At 43.5% G+C, this 17,818-nt stretch overlaps 1 protein-coding gene across 9 annotated transcripts in view; it reads right to left on the bottom strand.

Annotated features, from left to right (window-relative positions):
* The window catches only part of BTBD10 (BTB domain containing 10), a 28,789-nt gene that overhangs the window by 7,256 nt on the left and 3,715 nt on the right, over positions 1 to 17,818 (bottom strand). For 4 of the 9 annotated variants that reach the window (XM_058027178.1, XM_058027176.1, XM_058027173.1 and 1 more), the window contains 2 exons: positions 14,082 to 14,240; positions 184 to 377 (listed from right to left, as the gene is read on the bottom strand). In XM_058027178.1, the coding sequence (XP_057883161.1) occupies positions 184 to 377; positions 14,082 to 14,182 (295 nt within the window). In that variant the 5' untranslated portion in view covers positions 14,183 to 14,240. Of the gene's footprint in view, positions 1 to 183; positions 378 to 6,936; positions 7,211 to 14,081; positions 15,942 to 17,818 lie in introns of those variants that run through there. The other 5 variants (XM_058027179.1, XM_058027180.1, XM_058027175.1 and 2 more) reach the window with 5 other exon arrangements.

Raw genomic sequence — 17,818 nt, 5'->3', positions numbered from 1 at the left:
ACACACAGCAGACTGCAAAAAAAGTTACAGCCTATCAAAGAATGGTATTCCCAGCTCAGGGCACATGTAAGAAATCTGTATGTTGTGCCATCACCAAATAACACTTTTTATTGTATTCCTTTAACAAAAGAGTACTCAAATTTGGAGAACTGTAGTCCTGCAATAGCAGAGAGCTGCACACACCAGAATGATACTGCCTTGTTGGTGAAGTGACATTCCTGATGCACGGGGTGAGTTGAGACTCTGCTCTTTCGTGGGACGAGTCCCGGGATCTGTCACTGGACCTGCGCCTGTCCCTGGATCTCTCGTGTCCCCCACTGGCCCCGTGCAGGCTCATCTTGCTGCAGTCGAGTCCTTTAGCTACACGGGATGAGGTGCTGAAAGCAGAAATAAGGCACAACTTCAGCATTTCAAAGTTGCAGAGACATTACACATCTAGATTTTCAAGGCATTCACACTCCATGGAGATGTTTCCAAGATAATCCAGCTCCATTTTCTTTGTTGCACTCATGTTTGTATTTACAATTGCTTGGAACATTGAATGGGCAGCAGGAATTACCTGTTTGCTGCTGTGTGATTTACAGAGACAGCACCTGCTCAGCTGAGCCTGCCTGTGAAGATACATTCACACAAATCTCTTTCAGAATGGGTAGGTCAAATACAAATGAGCATTTTATTTTGATTCTTACTGTTAAATTAAATGTTCTCATCAAAGAATAAAATTAAAAGTTAGGGATCTTTTTTTTTTTTTTCCCAATGCAACCTATTTTGGCAAAACCTGCTCAGGCCACAGGCTGAATTCACACTTCTCCTGCAACCTGCCCTTTGCAAAGGTAGTCAGTCTTAAATGAGGGGGACACATCAAGACACACCAGACAAGAGTTTGCTACTGCACATTGTTTTAAATTTTCACTTATTCTTAAAAAGAACAATAGTAAGCCATACAACCTAGACATGAACTGACACAACCTGCCAGCCTGTCAGTAAAAAGTAGCATATTTGTTCCAAACCAGCAAATTTAATATAATAGTTTAATATGTTTTAGACTGTGATTAAGTTACATTACTCAATTTAAGATATCAATTCATTTTACAATTATTAAACCAACTAACAAAACTAATCAAGTTCTGAGATCCCACAACTTGGGAAAATTCCCAAGGAATTTTCCTACTCATCTGAACCCATCCCCTATTCAGCAACAATCAAATGGAGGACAAAAACCATCTAAAAATTAAAAATCAACGTGCAACAGCTATTGTTGAATTTACTAAAAATCCTTTTGTTTTCTATTTATACTCTTTAAAAGAGACAAATTTATGTGTGGACAGCACAGACATGTCTGTGTCCTTGCATCCCACCAGAATTCCCAGAGCAGATCTTTGCTGTTTACCTTTCAAGTGTGGGCATGACAACACTCTTTATTTATGGGTTTAACTGAAGAAATTCCCAAAGCCTCAGGTAGTGGATAACCCAGACAGACACCTGCACAGCTACAAGGTCTGCCAGACAAAGCAGAGTCATGATTTCCCAGAGGAACCTCAATGCCCCACTTGCTTGCAGCCTGCAGATCCCATAACTCCTGCCAAGAGACCTGAAATCACGACTGCAGGGATGCTGCAGGAGAACACAGAGAGCTGAGAATGATGGCCTGCCTGAGACAAGCACAACCAACAGAAAAGCATTCACTGGAAAAGCACACTGAGCAGCGTCTTCTTTTTAGCTTGCTTAGAAGTAATGATAAAAAAATAATCAAGGCTTCCTACTAGCATGAGATGTTGCAGTTTCAGGTTTCAGAGATTGATAAGAGGAGCTGAACTGAGAACAAAAAGGCTGTGACAGATGAGTGTTTAGCACAAGGCAAGCAGTCAGAAATGCACCTCTCACTATGGCACACGAGCTTCTCCCTGCCCTGCTGGAACGAGGGCAGGATCTCCTGTTGACAAAGCACAAGGTTGGTGCAGAGGGAATCTACTGCAATCCTGTTTTCTGCCAAGCTTAAAATATGCTGCAGTAAGAAATGCATCTTTGGGATGTGGAGTCAGCCAAAGGTCTATTGAATAAGGGAAAAGAACTGCAAGCCTTGCTTCTGGCTGAAAACACTCACATTTACAGTCCAAGAATAATGATCCAAGCACTTCCATTAAAAGAAAATTTCCTGAGGACTTCCAGTGCAGTTCTGAAGATATTAAAATTTATAATATTTCAGCATGGCTAATACATCTCCTTACTTGTTTTACCTCTCTATTAGAGAAAGGCAAATTCTTTATTTTGAAAGTGAAATGTGCAAAAGTTTGCAAGAATCAGATCGGCAAACCTCCAAAAAAAGCCAAAAACAGTATCAATATCAACAATTTAGGAAAACCTTTGCACCTTTCCTTTGAGACAGGTACACATACCTAATGTAACCACTTTAATAGATACAAAATATGCCCATAAATTATTAGAAACATGGATTACAGTCTTGAATTCAAGGCCAAAGTCTAGCCTCAGTTTAAACATGACAATATTCATTACTACTTCAGCTAAACTTCCAAAAAATTGTGATTTTTTTTTTTTTTTTAAGAAGCTCTGTATCTCATCTGTGCATCTTTATATTTGTATGCTATGGTATAATCAGGGGTGCCACAAAAGCGGGTGTGTATGTGTGGAATACTCAAACACCTACATAGCAGCCTGGTGACAAAACATCTCTGCAAATCCCAATAAAGCCTCATGTGACCAGGCCTCTGTTGAGGCACAGCTTTGATCCTAGACCTGATAACATTTCCAACCATGCTGTGAGAAAACAGTTTTGCAGGTGTCACATTTTATAGTATCAAAATGCATGACTCACTGTTTCTCAGCAACTAAAGAGCTCTGTTTGCTTTAAATAAGGGAAACGTGCTAGAAAATGAAACAACCACTGTAATGGGATGCAGGCTTATCACACATTTTGGCAGAGCAAACACAAATTCCCCTTTAACAGAGAAGGCAATTAAAATGTGATTCTTAATCCAGAAAACCATCTAAAGCCCCATTAGGCTCCCAGCAGTGACTCAGAGCTGCCAGTGAAGCAGGGCAAAGCCCAGTTAATAATCTCTTCCAGGAGCTGATAAGAACAGGTGCTACAGGAAGCGACACTGACTCAGCTTCCTCCCGAGCCTGCCCCAAGGAAGGGCCGTGGCTCAGCTCTACCTCCCTGAATGGCAACTGGGGCTGCTTCTGCTTTGCTGCCAGCAGCCAGCAAGCCTGGAGGAGAGGGGCAGAGTCAGAAATTATCTATCTGCTCCTGCTGCCAGCCACAGCCATCCCTGGGGAGCCTGGGCCATCAATTCAGCTCAGCACAGCACACTGGAGAGAGGCAGAGGCTGCCAGCTGGAGGAGGACACCATCCTTGAATAAATCAACTGCTTCTGGAACAGTCAGCCTGGTGGGTGCAGGAAAGGCTGTGGATGTGTCTATCTGGGCTCCAGCAAGGCCTTTGGCACTGTCTCCCACAGCTCCCTCCTGGAGAAGCTGCAGCCATGGCTGGGACAGGAGCACTCTGTGCTGGGCTCAGAGAGTGATGGGGATGGTGCTGCACCCAGCTGGGGCCAGGCACCAGGGGTGTCCCTCAGGGCTCTGGGCTGGGGCCAGCTCTGTTCAATATTTTTATTGATGACATGGATGAGGGCATCGAGTCCTTCATGAGTAAATTTGCAGAGGACACTAAGCTGGGAGCTTGTGTTGATCTATTGGAATGAAGGAGGGCTCTGCAGAGAGACTTAGATTGGTTGGATGGATGGGCAGAGTTCAACAGCACGAAGTTTAATCAGTCCAAGTGCTGAGTTCCACATTTTGGCCACAAAAATCCCCGACAACATTACAAGCTGGGGACAGTGTGGCAGGACAGTGTTCAGGCACAAAGGGCCCTGGGGGTGCTCGTGCACAACTGGTTGAACACGAGCCAGCACAGTGCCCTGATGGCCAAGAAGGCCAATGGCATCCTGGCCTGGATCAGGAATGGTGTGGCCAGCAGGAGCAGGGAGCTCATTCTGCCCCTGTGCTCAGCACTGCTGAGGCTGCACCTTGAGTGCTGTGTCCAGCTCTGTGTCTCAGTTTGGGAAGGATGTTGAGATGCTCGAGCACATCCAGAGGAGGAAATGAGGACAGAGAGGGGCTGGGAACACAAACCTTGTAAAGAACCCCTGAGGGAGCTGGGGCTGTTTAGCCTGGAGAGGAGGAGGCTCGGAGGTGACCTTATTGCTCTCTACACTTTCCTGAAGTGCAGACAGGTGGGGTTGGTCTGACAGAACCAGAGGACACAGGCTCAAGCTACAGCAGGGAAGGGATAGGTTGGATATTAGGAAAAAAATTTTCACCAAAAGAATAATAAAATACTGGCATGCTCTTCCCAGGGAGGTGGTAGAATCACCATCTCTGGATGTGTTTAAAAAAAGCCTGGACATGGCACTTGGTGCCATGTCTCTAGCTGAGGTGTTAGGGCACAGGTTGGACTCAATGATCTTAGAGGTCTCTTCCAACCTCATTATTCCGTGATCCTGTGAATCTTTATTCATCTTAGTAACAGCCATCTAAAATGTCAGTCTTAAATCTCATCACTGTTGAGTCACAGGTCACAAAAACCAGTTCTTTGATCTGTTGGATATGCAGCCAACAAACGAAGTTCCATGTGTTCAACAGCATGAGCACTCGGATCAATGCTACCCTTAAATACAACTTTGCTCTACCATGAACAAGAAAACTAACATGAGCTTCAATCTGAACAAAGAGAAAATGCAGAAGAGGAGCTTAGCCTGTCAAAACAGACAGGCATATCACTGGCTTTACCCTGTGTTACCTGACCAGAAAAGCTCTGTCCCTGAGCTGCTCTACTGTTACTCTGAAAAAGGAACTCACTTGTGGCCAGTACATATGAAAGAAGACCTGTGACTTTTATTTTCCTGTAAAGAGGCTTTAGAAGAAGTTGCAAGTGCTCAAAGAAACAGGAAGACATCAGAACTACAAGTAATTTTGATTTACTTGATAGAAGGACTTGGTCACCTCCTCTCCTCTTCTCCCCCTCTAACAAAGCCAGTGGGTCAGAGGTTGTTTCTGCAGGGAGCACACAAAGCCCTCACTGCACACCAGCAATGTGAGGGACTAAGGACAAACCTGGCCCCAGTGAGGAAGGCATGACAAATTGGCATTTACTGGGAGTTCCACAGCCGTGCTGTTGCAGCTTCCTTCCCATCTACACCAGGGGACATGGGATGGACCAAAGCAGAGCTGCCCCCTTTGAAGAAGAGGCAGACAGGAACTCCTGTGCTCCACAGAAGCACCACACACACCAGACACACACCAGGACTCCTCCAACAGCAGTGGAACACTGCAGGTTCCAAGTGCCAGGGAGCCACGGCTGCCAGGCTGTATTCACCCCAAATCCCAGCCACAGCACCCAGGGGAGCCTGCACAGAGCCTGACTTCAAGCCTCCAAGAAGGAGATCTGAAGCTACCTGAAGGGCCATCTCACCCTGAAAAGAAGTGTTTGCAAAGTCAGCTTTCAAGGGATTCCTCAGCTGATGACCACCAGCTGCACTCTGGGCTGTGGAAGCCGTAAGGCACAGCCCCAACCCATAAGCAGAATTTTCTCCTGTGTGCTAAAGGACACATTGCATTTAAATTAAAAGTGTAAGAGAGGAAAAAGAACAAAGAAAACACCATTTCAAACCCTCATCCCTTCATTCACTAAAGCTGGAAAAAGCCCCACATATGTAAGGCCACCTAGTATTCAAAAGTTTATGAAAGGGAAGAACATCTTGTTTTATCAATTACTTTTCTACAGGGAAAAAAGAAACAACCCCCTCCACTCCCTCCCAATAAACAAACCCAAACCAAAACAACTAAACAACCTCATGAATATTCATGTCTTTTGGCAATATTCACAAATTCAATACTCATTTTTCCCTGGTTTCAAAGGAACATTGGAACATGTGCACTACACCCATTCAAGAACTTTAAGGCAGCCACAGAAATTATTTTCCCCCTCAGACAGGGATCAAGGAAGCTCTGTCTTTGTAAGGGAATGAGGCATTTTCTTTAAAAGCAGTTGCCTCATGAAGAAAACCAAATAAGCTCAAGGTTTTATTTAAGCAAATCTATTTAATATGATGTGAAGGAGGGAAAAAAAAGTATCATGAAAATGGCAACTTGTCATACTGGTAATGCTTCCTATTTTTGTAGTTAAGGGAAGAGCTGTTTTTAAAAAATGTAAATGCTCTTCAATTTAATGATGCTTTGGAGTCATCTGTGGAAGGAGAGCTTCAGTTTGTCTTTATACATAACAACAGATTGCTTTGAATATATTACTAATTATTAGAAGAAGTCATTAGACCGAATTAATCCTACTGCCAAAACAATTAGCTTGTATTCCAACATAAAAGCTCCATGTGCATCCTACTGAATACTGCCAATAAATAGACTTCTTTTATACAACCAGCTCGTGTCTACACAGAATTATGGTGCTTAACCAATATATTTATTACTCCCAAACCCACCCTAAAACCTTAAACAAATGAAAAGAACCACAGCAGTGGAAAATTAACCAACACTTTTACCATTTCTCCCCGCCCCCCATCTATTCTAAAACTTATATTAACTCACCTTAAAATATAAACTTAGATCCATCCTTTTCTAGGGCGATTCCCATAATCAACACTTGTAGAATCAGGCTATAGAGCTTTATCTGTGCACTAAGTTACAGCTGCCATGCTCCGAGGCTTTAGAAGAAATCCCTTCTGCTCATCCTGCCAGGACTTACACAACGACAGCGCTTATGCCCCTCTTCCTCCCCCTCAAGCCTGTTCTTTGTCGGCAGACATTTCAATTGACCTGTGCACACAAAGGACAGTACTTCGCCTTTTCCTCATTCTTCTCCTGAATAATGCCCACGCGTTATTCCTGTTAACAAATACGCACCTTCCTCTCGTGTCTATCAGGGAGGAAACACAGAAGCACGGGAACAATTTAGGAATCAGAGCACAAAGGAATTCCGTTCCTTCCAAAAAGGCAGCTTTGAAATCCAGATCAGCATCCTTTGGCATTACTTATTAAGTTCAGCATATTTGATATTTCCATCATATTTCTTCATCGTCAGCGAGCCTTACTTTTCCCTGCATCACAGCCGCTCCAGGATGCGCGCCCGCAGCTGCCAGCGCACGGAGCGCACCGAGCCGGGCGCGCTGGCTGCGGAGCGGGATTGTGGCGGAGCCTGACTCAGCCGTGCGTGCTGCGCGATCGGCTGACGTGTGACCCCGCGGCTCCGGGGCCCGCAGCCATTGGGCCGCACCGGCACGGAGGGAGGCAGCGCCGGGGCCGCAGCCGTGCCGGCCACAGCAGCCGTGCCGGTCCTGGCCCCGGCCCCCGGCCAGCGCCGCTGCCCCGGGATCGGCCCCAAGCAAAGCCACGCTCCGACCGCTCCCGCACCGTCTGCCCGCATTAACACTGGCAATGAATCCACCTGACACCAAGGTCATAGGCGGGTACAGCAAGAGCATTTTGAGAACCCGACAGCACGAGCTCCATTTTTTAACTACAAGCACCCCTTTCCCAGCTAGGGAAAAATTACTCTCCTTTGTAATAACTTAAAGATCATTAGTGTGAAAAATGCATGTATTTTATGATTGCATTTTTGCAAATATTAAAATTAATATTATACCTGTTGTGTTAGAAAGTGATGCTGTATTAATTCTCTTAAGTAGTGTGGTAAATATAGTTTTAGGTTATAACAAAATGTTAAAATAGAAACTGCTATGTAGGATAGATACTTTTTTTAAAGACTTGCAGTGAGATAGCAGCCACAGGACACCTGAATCTTTCAGAGAAAGAGAATTTATTGCTACATTATCAGAACAAACGAACTTCCCACCTCGAAGGCGCTGTTAAGATTTGGAGGAAGAAGCTGACACTGCCCAGACAGAATCCTGTGTTTGAGTGGAATTAATGCATCATGGACGAGGTGTATGAATATGCAACAGGATGCTGCTGTTAAGGGTTAATCCTCTGTTAACGTGGGGCCTTTTTTGTGCTACCCAGAAAAAGGTACTGGCCTTCCGTAACTCTTTGTCTCTATTGTCTCATATTGTCCTAATTCAAATTGTCCAAATTATTATTACTCTAATTGTATTACTATTTTTATAACCATTTTATTACTATTAAACTTTTAAAATTTTAAAAACAAGTGATCGGCATTTTCACAATTAGTATATAATTATATTAATCAGTACATTTACCCATCAGAAACCATTGTGCATTTTCACACCAAGAGGTCATCAAGGTGGGCCCACCAAGCACAAAAAGCAACACAGAAAATTAATACATGAGTCTGTAAAATTTTCTAAAGATTTTTTGGCAGGATGAGACAGCTTTCTTTAAATGATTCTTTTTAAAATGTCTGCAGGCTGTTTTAAGGAGTCAAAATACACTGGAGGAATAGCTTAAAACTAAGTCCTACAATAAATAACAATCAAGATGTCACAGGGTGGAAATTAAAACATGATGCAAGCTGAAGAAATGAGGAGGATTGTTCAGCAAATGAGTACTGTAATAAAGAGGGAAGTCAGTAGGAAAAACAAGAGACTTGTGATTAGAAAGGCAGGAGAACACTGGCACTCCAGGCTGAAGGGTCAGCTCTTTACACATGGAAGGAAGATTTCTGCTCATGCAATTTCAATTACCCGAACCAGTGAATTTTCTCCTGATTTTAGGGTCTTGTGATGGTTCACACAAGCATCCTCCCCATGCCCCAGGGGAAGAATAACCATCAACCTTGTAAGGCCTTCCTTCCCTTCAATATAAGCCAAGGAAGACATGGCTATAATAAGCTGCATGAAAAGCATGCTGGAAAAACCTCTCTCAGGCACTTTTTGCCTCTGATACAAAAGTCCCCCAGCAGCAAGAGAAAATACCCTGGTTCCCTAAATGGGGTCTCTTCTCCACAGCAGAATTAGGATGTGTTTTCTTCTTTACTCCTACATCAGGCAGAAAAAACATGCCATGGATGGACTGGCTCCCAAATCCCACAACACCACCCCTCAGGACAGGACACACACCCATGCAAATCTCACAGACACCCAGCCCAGAAGCCACACTGACTTGGGGCTCCATGGAAGGAAGCCCCAAGAAAGAATTCTCACTGCTTAATTTGGGGGCTGCCACGGGATCTTCCCTGCGCTCGAAGCAGAAACTCTGTCAACACTTTCCACCCTCAAAATTCTTTAATATTCACATAATTCTGGTCTTCAGTGGGTTCTCTCAGCCATGAGTAATGTACTTCTTAGTAATGCAGTTCCATTTCAGGAAAGGATCTCATGAGCAGAGTGTTCAGTTGCCAAAGGGATTTCTTAAAGCAGCAAGGACTTAACCTTTAGGAGGGAACACATTCACACCTTATGACTTCTGCCATGCTCCCAAACACAAGACTTCCATAAAAGAATCTTATACCAATTTCTGCTGCATTGTCAACATGGAAGTTAAATAAAAATCAAACGAAGAAACTCAGAGCAATATTATCCTCCTTAGAACTGGAAAGGGCCTCCATTTGTTAAAAAACAGCTTTAGAAGTTCAAATTCAAAAGAACTGGAACCAAACACAAACTATGTAGCCATTACAGTTTCTGGTCTCAGAGGTACAAACAATGAAGTGTTGTCCATAAAAAAATTCTAGTTCTGAGCATAATCACTTCTAAAGTGCTTTGTGTCCCAATTAAATGTGCCAAAGTCCACCACAAATAATATCTGACAACATTTGGGAAAGGCAGTTTGGGTGCTGAAGAAGCTCAGGAGGATTTAGTGTGTGCTTTAGCCCTGGAAGTCACCAAGTTTCCCTTCTCAGCAGTGTCAATAAGCTGTCATGCAGACATGAAGGATGTCAAAAGGAAATCAAAAGCCCAGTCCTCACAACACTAAGATCACTCACTATACACTGGGTACCTTGCAGAAGATGAACACAGTGGTGTTTTGGAAAGCTCTCACTGAGTGCAGCCCATTTTTCTGCATTCCAAGACCAGCTCTTCCCAGCCCATCTCAGTTTCTCCTGAGGGTTTTCCATGCTGGTGCCTACAAAGGCTGGATGAGGAGATTTTGCTCTGCCAGTGCCAGGCTGCAATTAGGCATGTTTGCAGAGACTGAAAGCAGGGGATGCACAGTATGACCCCAGCCCCTGGTAAATCAGGCCTCATTATTTTCATGCCCTGCCTTGTGCAGGCCTACCCCATGCTGCAAAATGTTCAACTGCAGAAATCACAGCAAGAGAAATAAAACCTGTCCCACAGTGGAAAACAGATTATACATTCTGATATTCTTCCACAGATGAGAAAGGAACTCTTCTGGTGATGCTTCATGTACTTTACAAAATGCTGAGACACATGGTACTTCCATTCACAATCCATGAATGCATCCTCCCAGCAGGCATAAACAATACTGGGGCAAAAAATCCCAGCATTTAGCATCTGCACAACAACTTCTCATCTATTTACAAGATTTAAAAAGCAACTGAAGATCCAAGAGTCATGGCAACAGAATCAAAGCAGAATCACATTTTGTTCATAAATGCAGTAGTGCAGGCAAGACTTTGGATCTAATAATGTCTAAACAGAATGAACAAATAAGAAACTGTCAAAAGAGACTAAAACAGAAGCAGACTTAGAAAAATCCAGGACAAGTCTTGGAGAGGCAAATTTAAGCCAAAGGTTTTGCACTGCAACTCTAGAAAAAGCACTCAGTGCAAGAGAATTAGAAGTAAAGTCTTCCAACAACAAAAACTCCAACACTACAGAGAAATCACATGTGTGAAACTAATAACTGATGAAAATTAGAATAAAACATACAGAAAAGCAACATCTAATAATGAAAATATGAATTCAGAGACCATTTATTTAAACCTTCACTACTATCAATTCAATGTATGGCTCCTGCACATTTTCTTCCATCTTATTCAGGTACTTAACTAAAAAGCATCTGCAAGAATTTTCTGTAATAGCTTAGACAAACAAGACTGTTTGTATGATTATTTAGTCATCTCTAACAACATATAAATTCATCCTGACAGGCTCTGCAGATTTATACCAGGGATCATATGCACTATATTTTTTGTCCTAATTTTCCACATCTCTCCCTTCTGAATTTTCCATTCCATTGCCCATCTCAGAACAAGTAAGAAGCAGGAGGAGAGAAAACAACAGTACAAAACACTGGACACTCTCTAAACTAGAAAGAACAGGAGACAATGCTGACCTGTACAAGGATTCAGTCCATTCCCCTTTGGACAGTTCTGCCCCTCATCCTTGGCCCCAAACAGACCCGTGGCTTTCCTTGCTGCCACACAAGCCCCACACACAGGGCTGCTCACAGCCCTAGATTATGTTTTCTATGAGTCAAGAAAATTATCTAAGCTATTTTAAGAATGTTAAGGCTGAAGGATTAAACACTCCAAAGCACCAAGAAGTGACAAGCTAAGAATCTCCTATATTACTCCTTTGTTGAGATTATTTACTACAAAGCTCTTATTTCACCATTATGTTTTCCAAACCAGAAATATTCTCTTTCTTGATGATAACAAAGTATATTTTGAGTAAGACAAACAAGACTGGAGCACTCAAACCTTTTAACATACAGTTGTAGTTATACTATTACAACTTATGCTTCCAGATGCATTTTTGCCCTCACACTGAATTTTTTACATAGACTTTCACTTGTCTGGATGAAAAAGTCTCGAGTCAGAAACTACAGTAATACGTCCATATTCAGCCACACAAAACCCAATTATTTTGTTCAGGCTTTGAAATTAAGTACACCATTTTCCAATAATTAGATTCTCTGAAGTAATCCAGTATCTCAAAGGAATAAGGTAACAAAATATTTATCCTTTTTTATCCCTTATTCCATTACAATGTCAAACTATTATTTAGATTCTCATTCTCAAAGACTTCCAAAACCACTTTATTTGGGGAAAAATATTTAAATGATCAGATATTAGCTTGAGTACTATATCCCTAGCATACAGCTTCCATCAAAATGCTGTTCACCATTGGAAACAAATTGTGTTTTGCCAGAAATATGTGCAATAGCTGCAATTACTTTGAAGCATAGACTTCCTACCTTTTGATGTGCGACCCTTGAATTGAGATTGCATGAAAAGATCAACAGTAGCATTTCTGCAAAGCACAGGCCACAGAGTTAACTCCTATCTGCATCAAATAATCTTTGCAGAAAGCTGCAGAGCTTTTTATTGAAACATTTCTCCAACATAGATAATCCACCCCAGACCACACATGGTCAGACATGTGTCCTGTTCCTCTGGCTTGGATTTACCCAGCTGCAGCTCCCACACTTTATTTCAAACTTGCCTGCTGACTACAGCTCATCACCCTAATTTCTGTGACTGATCAAGAAGTCATTCTTTAACCTTTGGGTTCTCCCTGTCTCACAAGACACTCAGTAGCTTCTGGACCTTCAGGGAAGTTGTTGATTAGAGGTAATTCTGAACTGCTGACACCAGACTTGCAGTAACTCCACTGCCCACATGTTGCTGGAGACTTGTGATCCCTGCTCTCCCTGCGGTGGCAGTGCCATGTCCTTGGCAGGTGACAAACACAGCCATGTCCTTGGCTCCCTGCTGAACTGGGTCAAACAGAGCACCCGGGGGTTTGCAGCTGTCAGACCCCTCAGACCTCGCTGCCCCTTTCAGTTCCCAACAGCCCCTCAGGCTCGTCTGTCCCAGAACAGTTTTAGGTTCTGTTCCAATCCCTGGTCACCACGTGGCCTGGGCTCAGCAGGAACCATGGGGGCACTGCCCAGCCCTCACTCCACACAAAGCCCATCCCACACACACTGCTCACTGCTGAGGCTGTGCCCACTGGAATCCTAAAAACACAGCTGCATCAGCCACCCCCAGACACAGCACCTGAATAAAAACATCAGCTGGACAAAGCTACACCCCTCAAACCCACCCTGAATAAAAACATCAGCTGCATAAAGCTACACTCCTCAAACCTTCCCTGAATAAAAACACCAGCTGGACAAAGCTACACCCCTCAAACCTTCCCTGACCTGCAGCACCAGCCACCCTCCTCGGGTCTGCCTTAACCACTCCATTATTCACAGCACAGGCCTCTAATTACATGGGTCTCCCTGTGAGCCTTTTAATTACTGCTGCATTCTTTTGTCCTGCCCTCTTGAATTTCTCACAATCATCGAAGAATTAATGGCAGGAAAATAACCCACAGTATTAACTGCCTAGAGAATTCTTTGGACAACACTTGAGTCCACTTTATCTGCATCCATACAAGTAAAATGTGGAATGGTATTGAATATGCTCCTTAGCTCTTTCCCTATCATCTTGCCAGTAGGAAAGCTTGAATAACCAACAATTTTAGCTCGTTTACAGAGATGTTTCAGTTATATTTAGCACTTCTAAAAGGGCAAAGTACTTGAAAGATACACACTTATTTGGATGCTTAAATATCTTTCCAGCAATATGTTTCTTCTCATATATTTGCAAGGTGACTAACTGCTTTGCTTAGTTCATTTTTGAACACTGTACACTGGAAAAACACTAATTAATTTCATCATTTTGTCAAATCAAGAAGCATTTAAAAAAAACATTCTTACTGTGAGGGATGCAGGCAAAAGCAAGATATGACACACAGCTTAACAAAGAAAGTGCTACAGAAAGTGATACTGGCATGCAAGCAACTATTAGCTCTCACCATGGACTAGTTGCACATATTTTTAGGGATGTAACTCCTAGCAAGCACCCCCAAAAAATTCATATATTTAATCACTCAGCTGGTGTTTTGCTATGCACACAAGGCATTTAGGTTTGCTTTTTTTGTTGGTTTTTTTTTTTAAGGACTAAAATGCAACCCATGGCAAAACAAATCTAAGCACAGATTGGGGAAGCTGACAAATCAGGCCAGAAAACACCTTTGAAAATAATTAAGAAGCATTTTTTGAAGAAGAATTACAACGTTTATGACAGGACTTGCCACAACCAGATACAGTAGCCTTTAGGATGGACTTTGAGTGCAGATTTTGAGATGCAATAGATGGGACACAGCACCTACCTTGAGTGTTTACAAAGTTTACGAGGTCTATTATGCAATTTCCGATCCCAATTCTCTGGATCACTGGAGTTACTGTCATAAGGATGAGGCCGTCCTGCCATTCCACTGCCAGCTTCCTCACACTACTGCTCTGAAAAGCACACATGCAGCACTCACAACCTACATTAAGAGAGCAGTGTTTACCTTTAAGTAATGCCACACAGGAAAGAAAAGTCAGACATGCAGAATTTAGCATTGTTAGGTTTTGATTTTTTAAATGCAGATTACAGAAAAACAGGATACGCTGAAGCAGAAATTGCATGACAATAATATTTTACATGTTTTGCTGATACCTGCACTAAAAAGAGTCTTTTGTTATAAAAAAATATAGTTCTGTAAATGCTGGCAGGCAAATTCAATTTTGCAACAATTAAATTCACTGTGTCCAAACAGAAAAGTCACTGGTTATAAAACACAAGACAAACATATCATGATTTTCTTTCAAATGTATAAAGTTAATTCAAAGGAGGATCCCAAGTACAGAACAGAGATCAACAGTTTTACACTTTGAATGTCTGACCAAGAAGAAAACAGAATTAACATTTACATCTGAGTCCTCACTACAAAATGGAATTAACAGCAATCCTTAGAGACACTCAATGTGGTCCAGTTTCACTGACTTGTGCAGAGAAGTCACAAAAACTTAATAAAAACAGATATAACAACTACCCTTCCTTAAGTGAGGTCTGATGTTATGTTCAACTCCCTTCAGAATTCTCTCCTAGCTCAAACCACCCAGTGACTGTCAGCAGAGACAGCTAATCTCCAATCTCTGCTGTTCAATCACAGCTCTAAGTGACACTTGTGGCAACACAGTCGGATAATTCTCAACGACCTGGTTACAAAAACTATAAAGCAGCCACAAGTGAGCAGCTGATGATTGCACAACATCTGGGAAAAAACTGAATTACAGACAGATAAACCCTTCTAGCAATGGGAAGTCTACTATGTTTCTTTACAATTTTAAGCTACATATTGTAGAAACATTATATCTCTACCTCACCCCACCCTTAACAGACTTGCATTACATTCAATAAAACTTATCCTACATGGAAGTGAGTCCCAAAGCAACTGAGATCTCTTTAAAACAAAGTTACTTCTCAAATAAACTGTCCTTTAAGTCATGGAAAATGAAATAGCTCTCCTGGCAAATATAGATTCTCCTAGCTAAATTTAGACCCAAAAGTTTTTATTACAGGGGAAGAAGAGAACAAGCTTCTTAAAAGTGTTGGTTGCATCCAAGTTTTGCCTTCATGTTCAGTTTTACCCAAGCAAATAGGTTTAATACAAAGTATAATACAGTCTCCACCACAGGGTTGGGTCTTTTTCCTGTTGCAGCTTCTATAATTAAATGCACTTTGATGGGAAGACTCCTATGATCAGGTGTCCATACAGAGTCAGGAAGAGGAAAAAACATTTTATTTAAAATTACAGGAAATACTCAACTTTTGCATTAAAAAAAAAAAAAAATCCTGATAAGCATTTCACTGTGTATTACCTGCAAAGTCAGGTTAGCAAAGCACAGTCAATAAGTGAGGGTATTACACAGAGAAGGTTGTAGGATCTGCACACATTAATCAGGAGAAACAGGGAGAAACCTACAACCTGTGTCAGAACAGAAAAAGTATTATTAAGGAGACTGGGGGAAGGAAGGCTGGCTCTGAACCCAGGGGCCGTGGTTGCCAGCTGGGGTGCAACACCAGGCACACAACCATGGGAGAATAAAGCCACTTTGTATCCCCAGCTGAAACAAACTGTGTTCATTAGATTGAGCTCTGCAGGCAGGTACGGCGAGCCTGGCTGCCCATGGCAACAGCATGCACACCGAACCGGGAGCAGCGATGGCCGGGACACCAGAGCTGCCACCGGGCCGTACAGAGCCAGCCGGGCTGTGCACACACCGAGCCGGGCTGTGCGCACACCGAGCCGGGCTGTGCACACACCGAGCCGGGCTGTGCACACACCGAGCCGGGCTGTGCACACACCGAGCCGGGCTGTGCGCACACCGAGCCGGGCTGTGCACACACCGAGCCGGGCTGTGCGCACACCGAGCCGGGCTGTGCACACACCGAGCCGGGCTGTGCACACACCGAGCCGGGCCGTGCACACACCGAGCCGGGCTGTGCACACACCGAGCCGGGCTGTGCACACACCGAGCCGGGCTGTGCACACACCGAGCCGGGCTGTGCACACACCGAGCCGGGCTGTGCACACACCGAGCCGGGCCGTACAGAGCCAGCCGGGCTGTGCACACCGAGCCGGGCTGTGCACACACCGAGCCGGGCTGTGCACACACCGAGCCGGGCTGTGCACACAGAGCCAGGAGCAGCGATGGCCGGGACACCACAGCTGCCACCGGGCCATCCCCTCTTCTGCTGGGCCTGCTCCCACTGCAGCCTTTGCCACAGCACCACAGGTTCCCTTGCAAGCTTTCCTTTCTTTCCACAAACCCTCTCTTCCCGTTCAAACCATCCAAGAGCTTTAGAGACACCTGACCCTCTCAGGTACACACCAAGGCAGGTGCCAAAGAGGCACCCAGCACCCAGTTCTAATTCTCTGCATAGAGGCCAATATTTGAATTGAGCTTTTGTACTCAGCAGATGTGCAAAAGCAACTGGTTTTATGAGAAGTGCAGCTGAAAGGCCAATTTAAAGCTACTTCCTTAAATTGTCTCACACTCTCTGCCTTCTCCCCTTCTTTCTTACAATGAAAGTTCAACAGGAAGATGCAGGTCCACACACACTTCCATCAAAAGCCCGTTCAGAGCAGGATCAGCTCCTCCCCTTGGCTCTGCAGCCCCACGCTGAAGGCTCACAAACAAGAGATGGCACAGAGGGACAGAACCAACAGAAGGAACTGCTTCCCATCAAAGCAGCACTCCCAGCACATGGGAACCCCAGCAGTGCCACTGAGGGTGCCAGGCTGGCACCCAGCTCAGAACCAGGCACATCAATGGAAACAATCCCAAGTGCCCAAAGCTACAGCTTGTGAAACTTCTTGTTTAGTTCCAAGCATGTCACACTATGAACATGTTCCCTCCATCCTAGGCCCTCAACAATAACACTACTCTAAAAAACAATTTGCTGGAACACAGCCAATTTTTTCTCCTTGACCACTGCTGATAGTGCTTTTGTTAAAAAGAGTTTCTTTTTCCAATGAGAAAATGCTGTATAAACTCTGAAGTAACTAACCAGTCATCCTGATTAATATTTAAACACTTCTGCAAACCCACATTTTCCTGCAGCAAAAAATAATGTTTCAGCTGTGGTTTGTTTTTTGGGCTTTTTTTTTTTTTTTTTTTTTTTTTTGCATGGATTCACAAGGCAGGCAATAAACAAAGCATGTTTTGAAGAACATTCTGACCTTGTGTACGAGAAAAAAACAAAAACAATCCCTGCAAGAGTACCTGGCCCCAAACACTATTTTAAACCTTCCATGAAAACAAGGAACCACATCTGAAACACTGGTGAAGGTGAAATGGCACTGGGAGCACATGAAATAAAGAATCAAATTCAAATACCCTCAGCAGATCACACAACACTGGTGTACTGGCCAAGGTGGCTGGCATTCTGATTAGCTAATTAGTAATTAGTAATTCTCCAGGTGTAAAGAATGATTTCATACCCTTCTGCAGAAAGCAAATACTCCAGAGAATCATCACAGGGAATAATAGGAAATCAGGAAGCAGACTTTAATTT

Source organism: Melospiza georgiana, chromosome 6 (assembly GCF_028018845.1).
Source record: "Melospiza georgiana isolate bMelGeo1 chromosome 6, bMelGeo1.pri, whole genome shotgun sequence".
Taxonomy (NCBI): Eukaryota; Metazoa; Chordata; class Aves; order Passeriformes; family Passerellidae; genus Melospiza; species Melospiza georgiana.
Note: the sequence above shows the minus strand (reverse complement) of the source record. Positions and strands in the feature narration are given on the sequence as shown.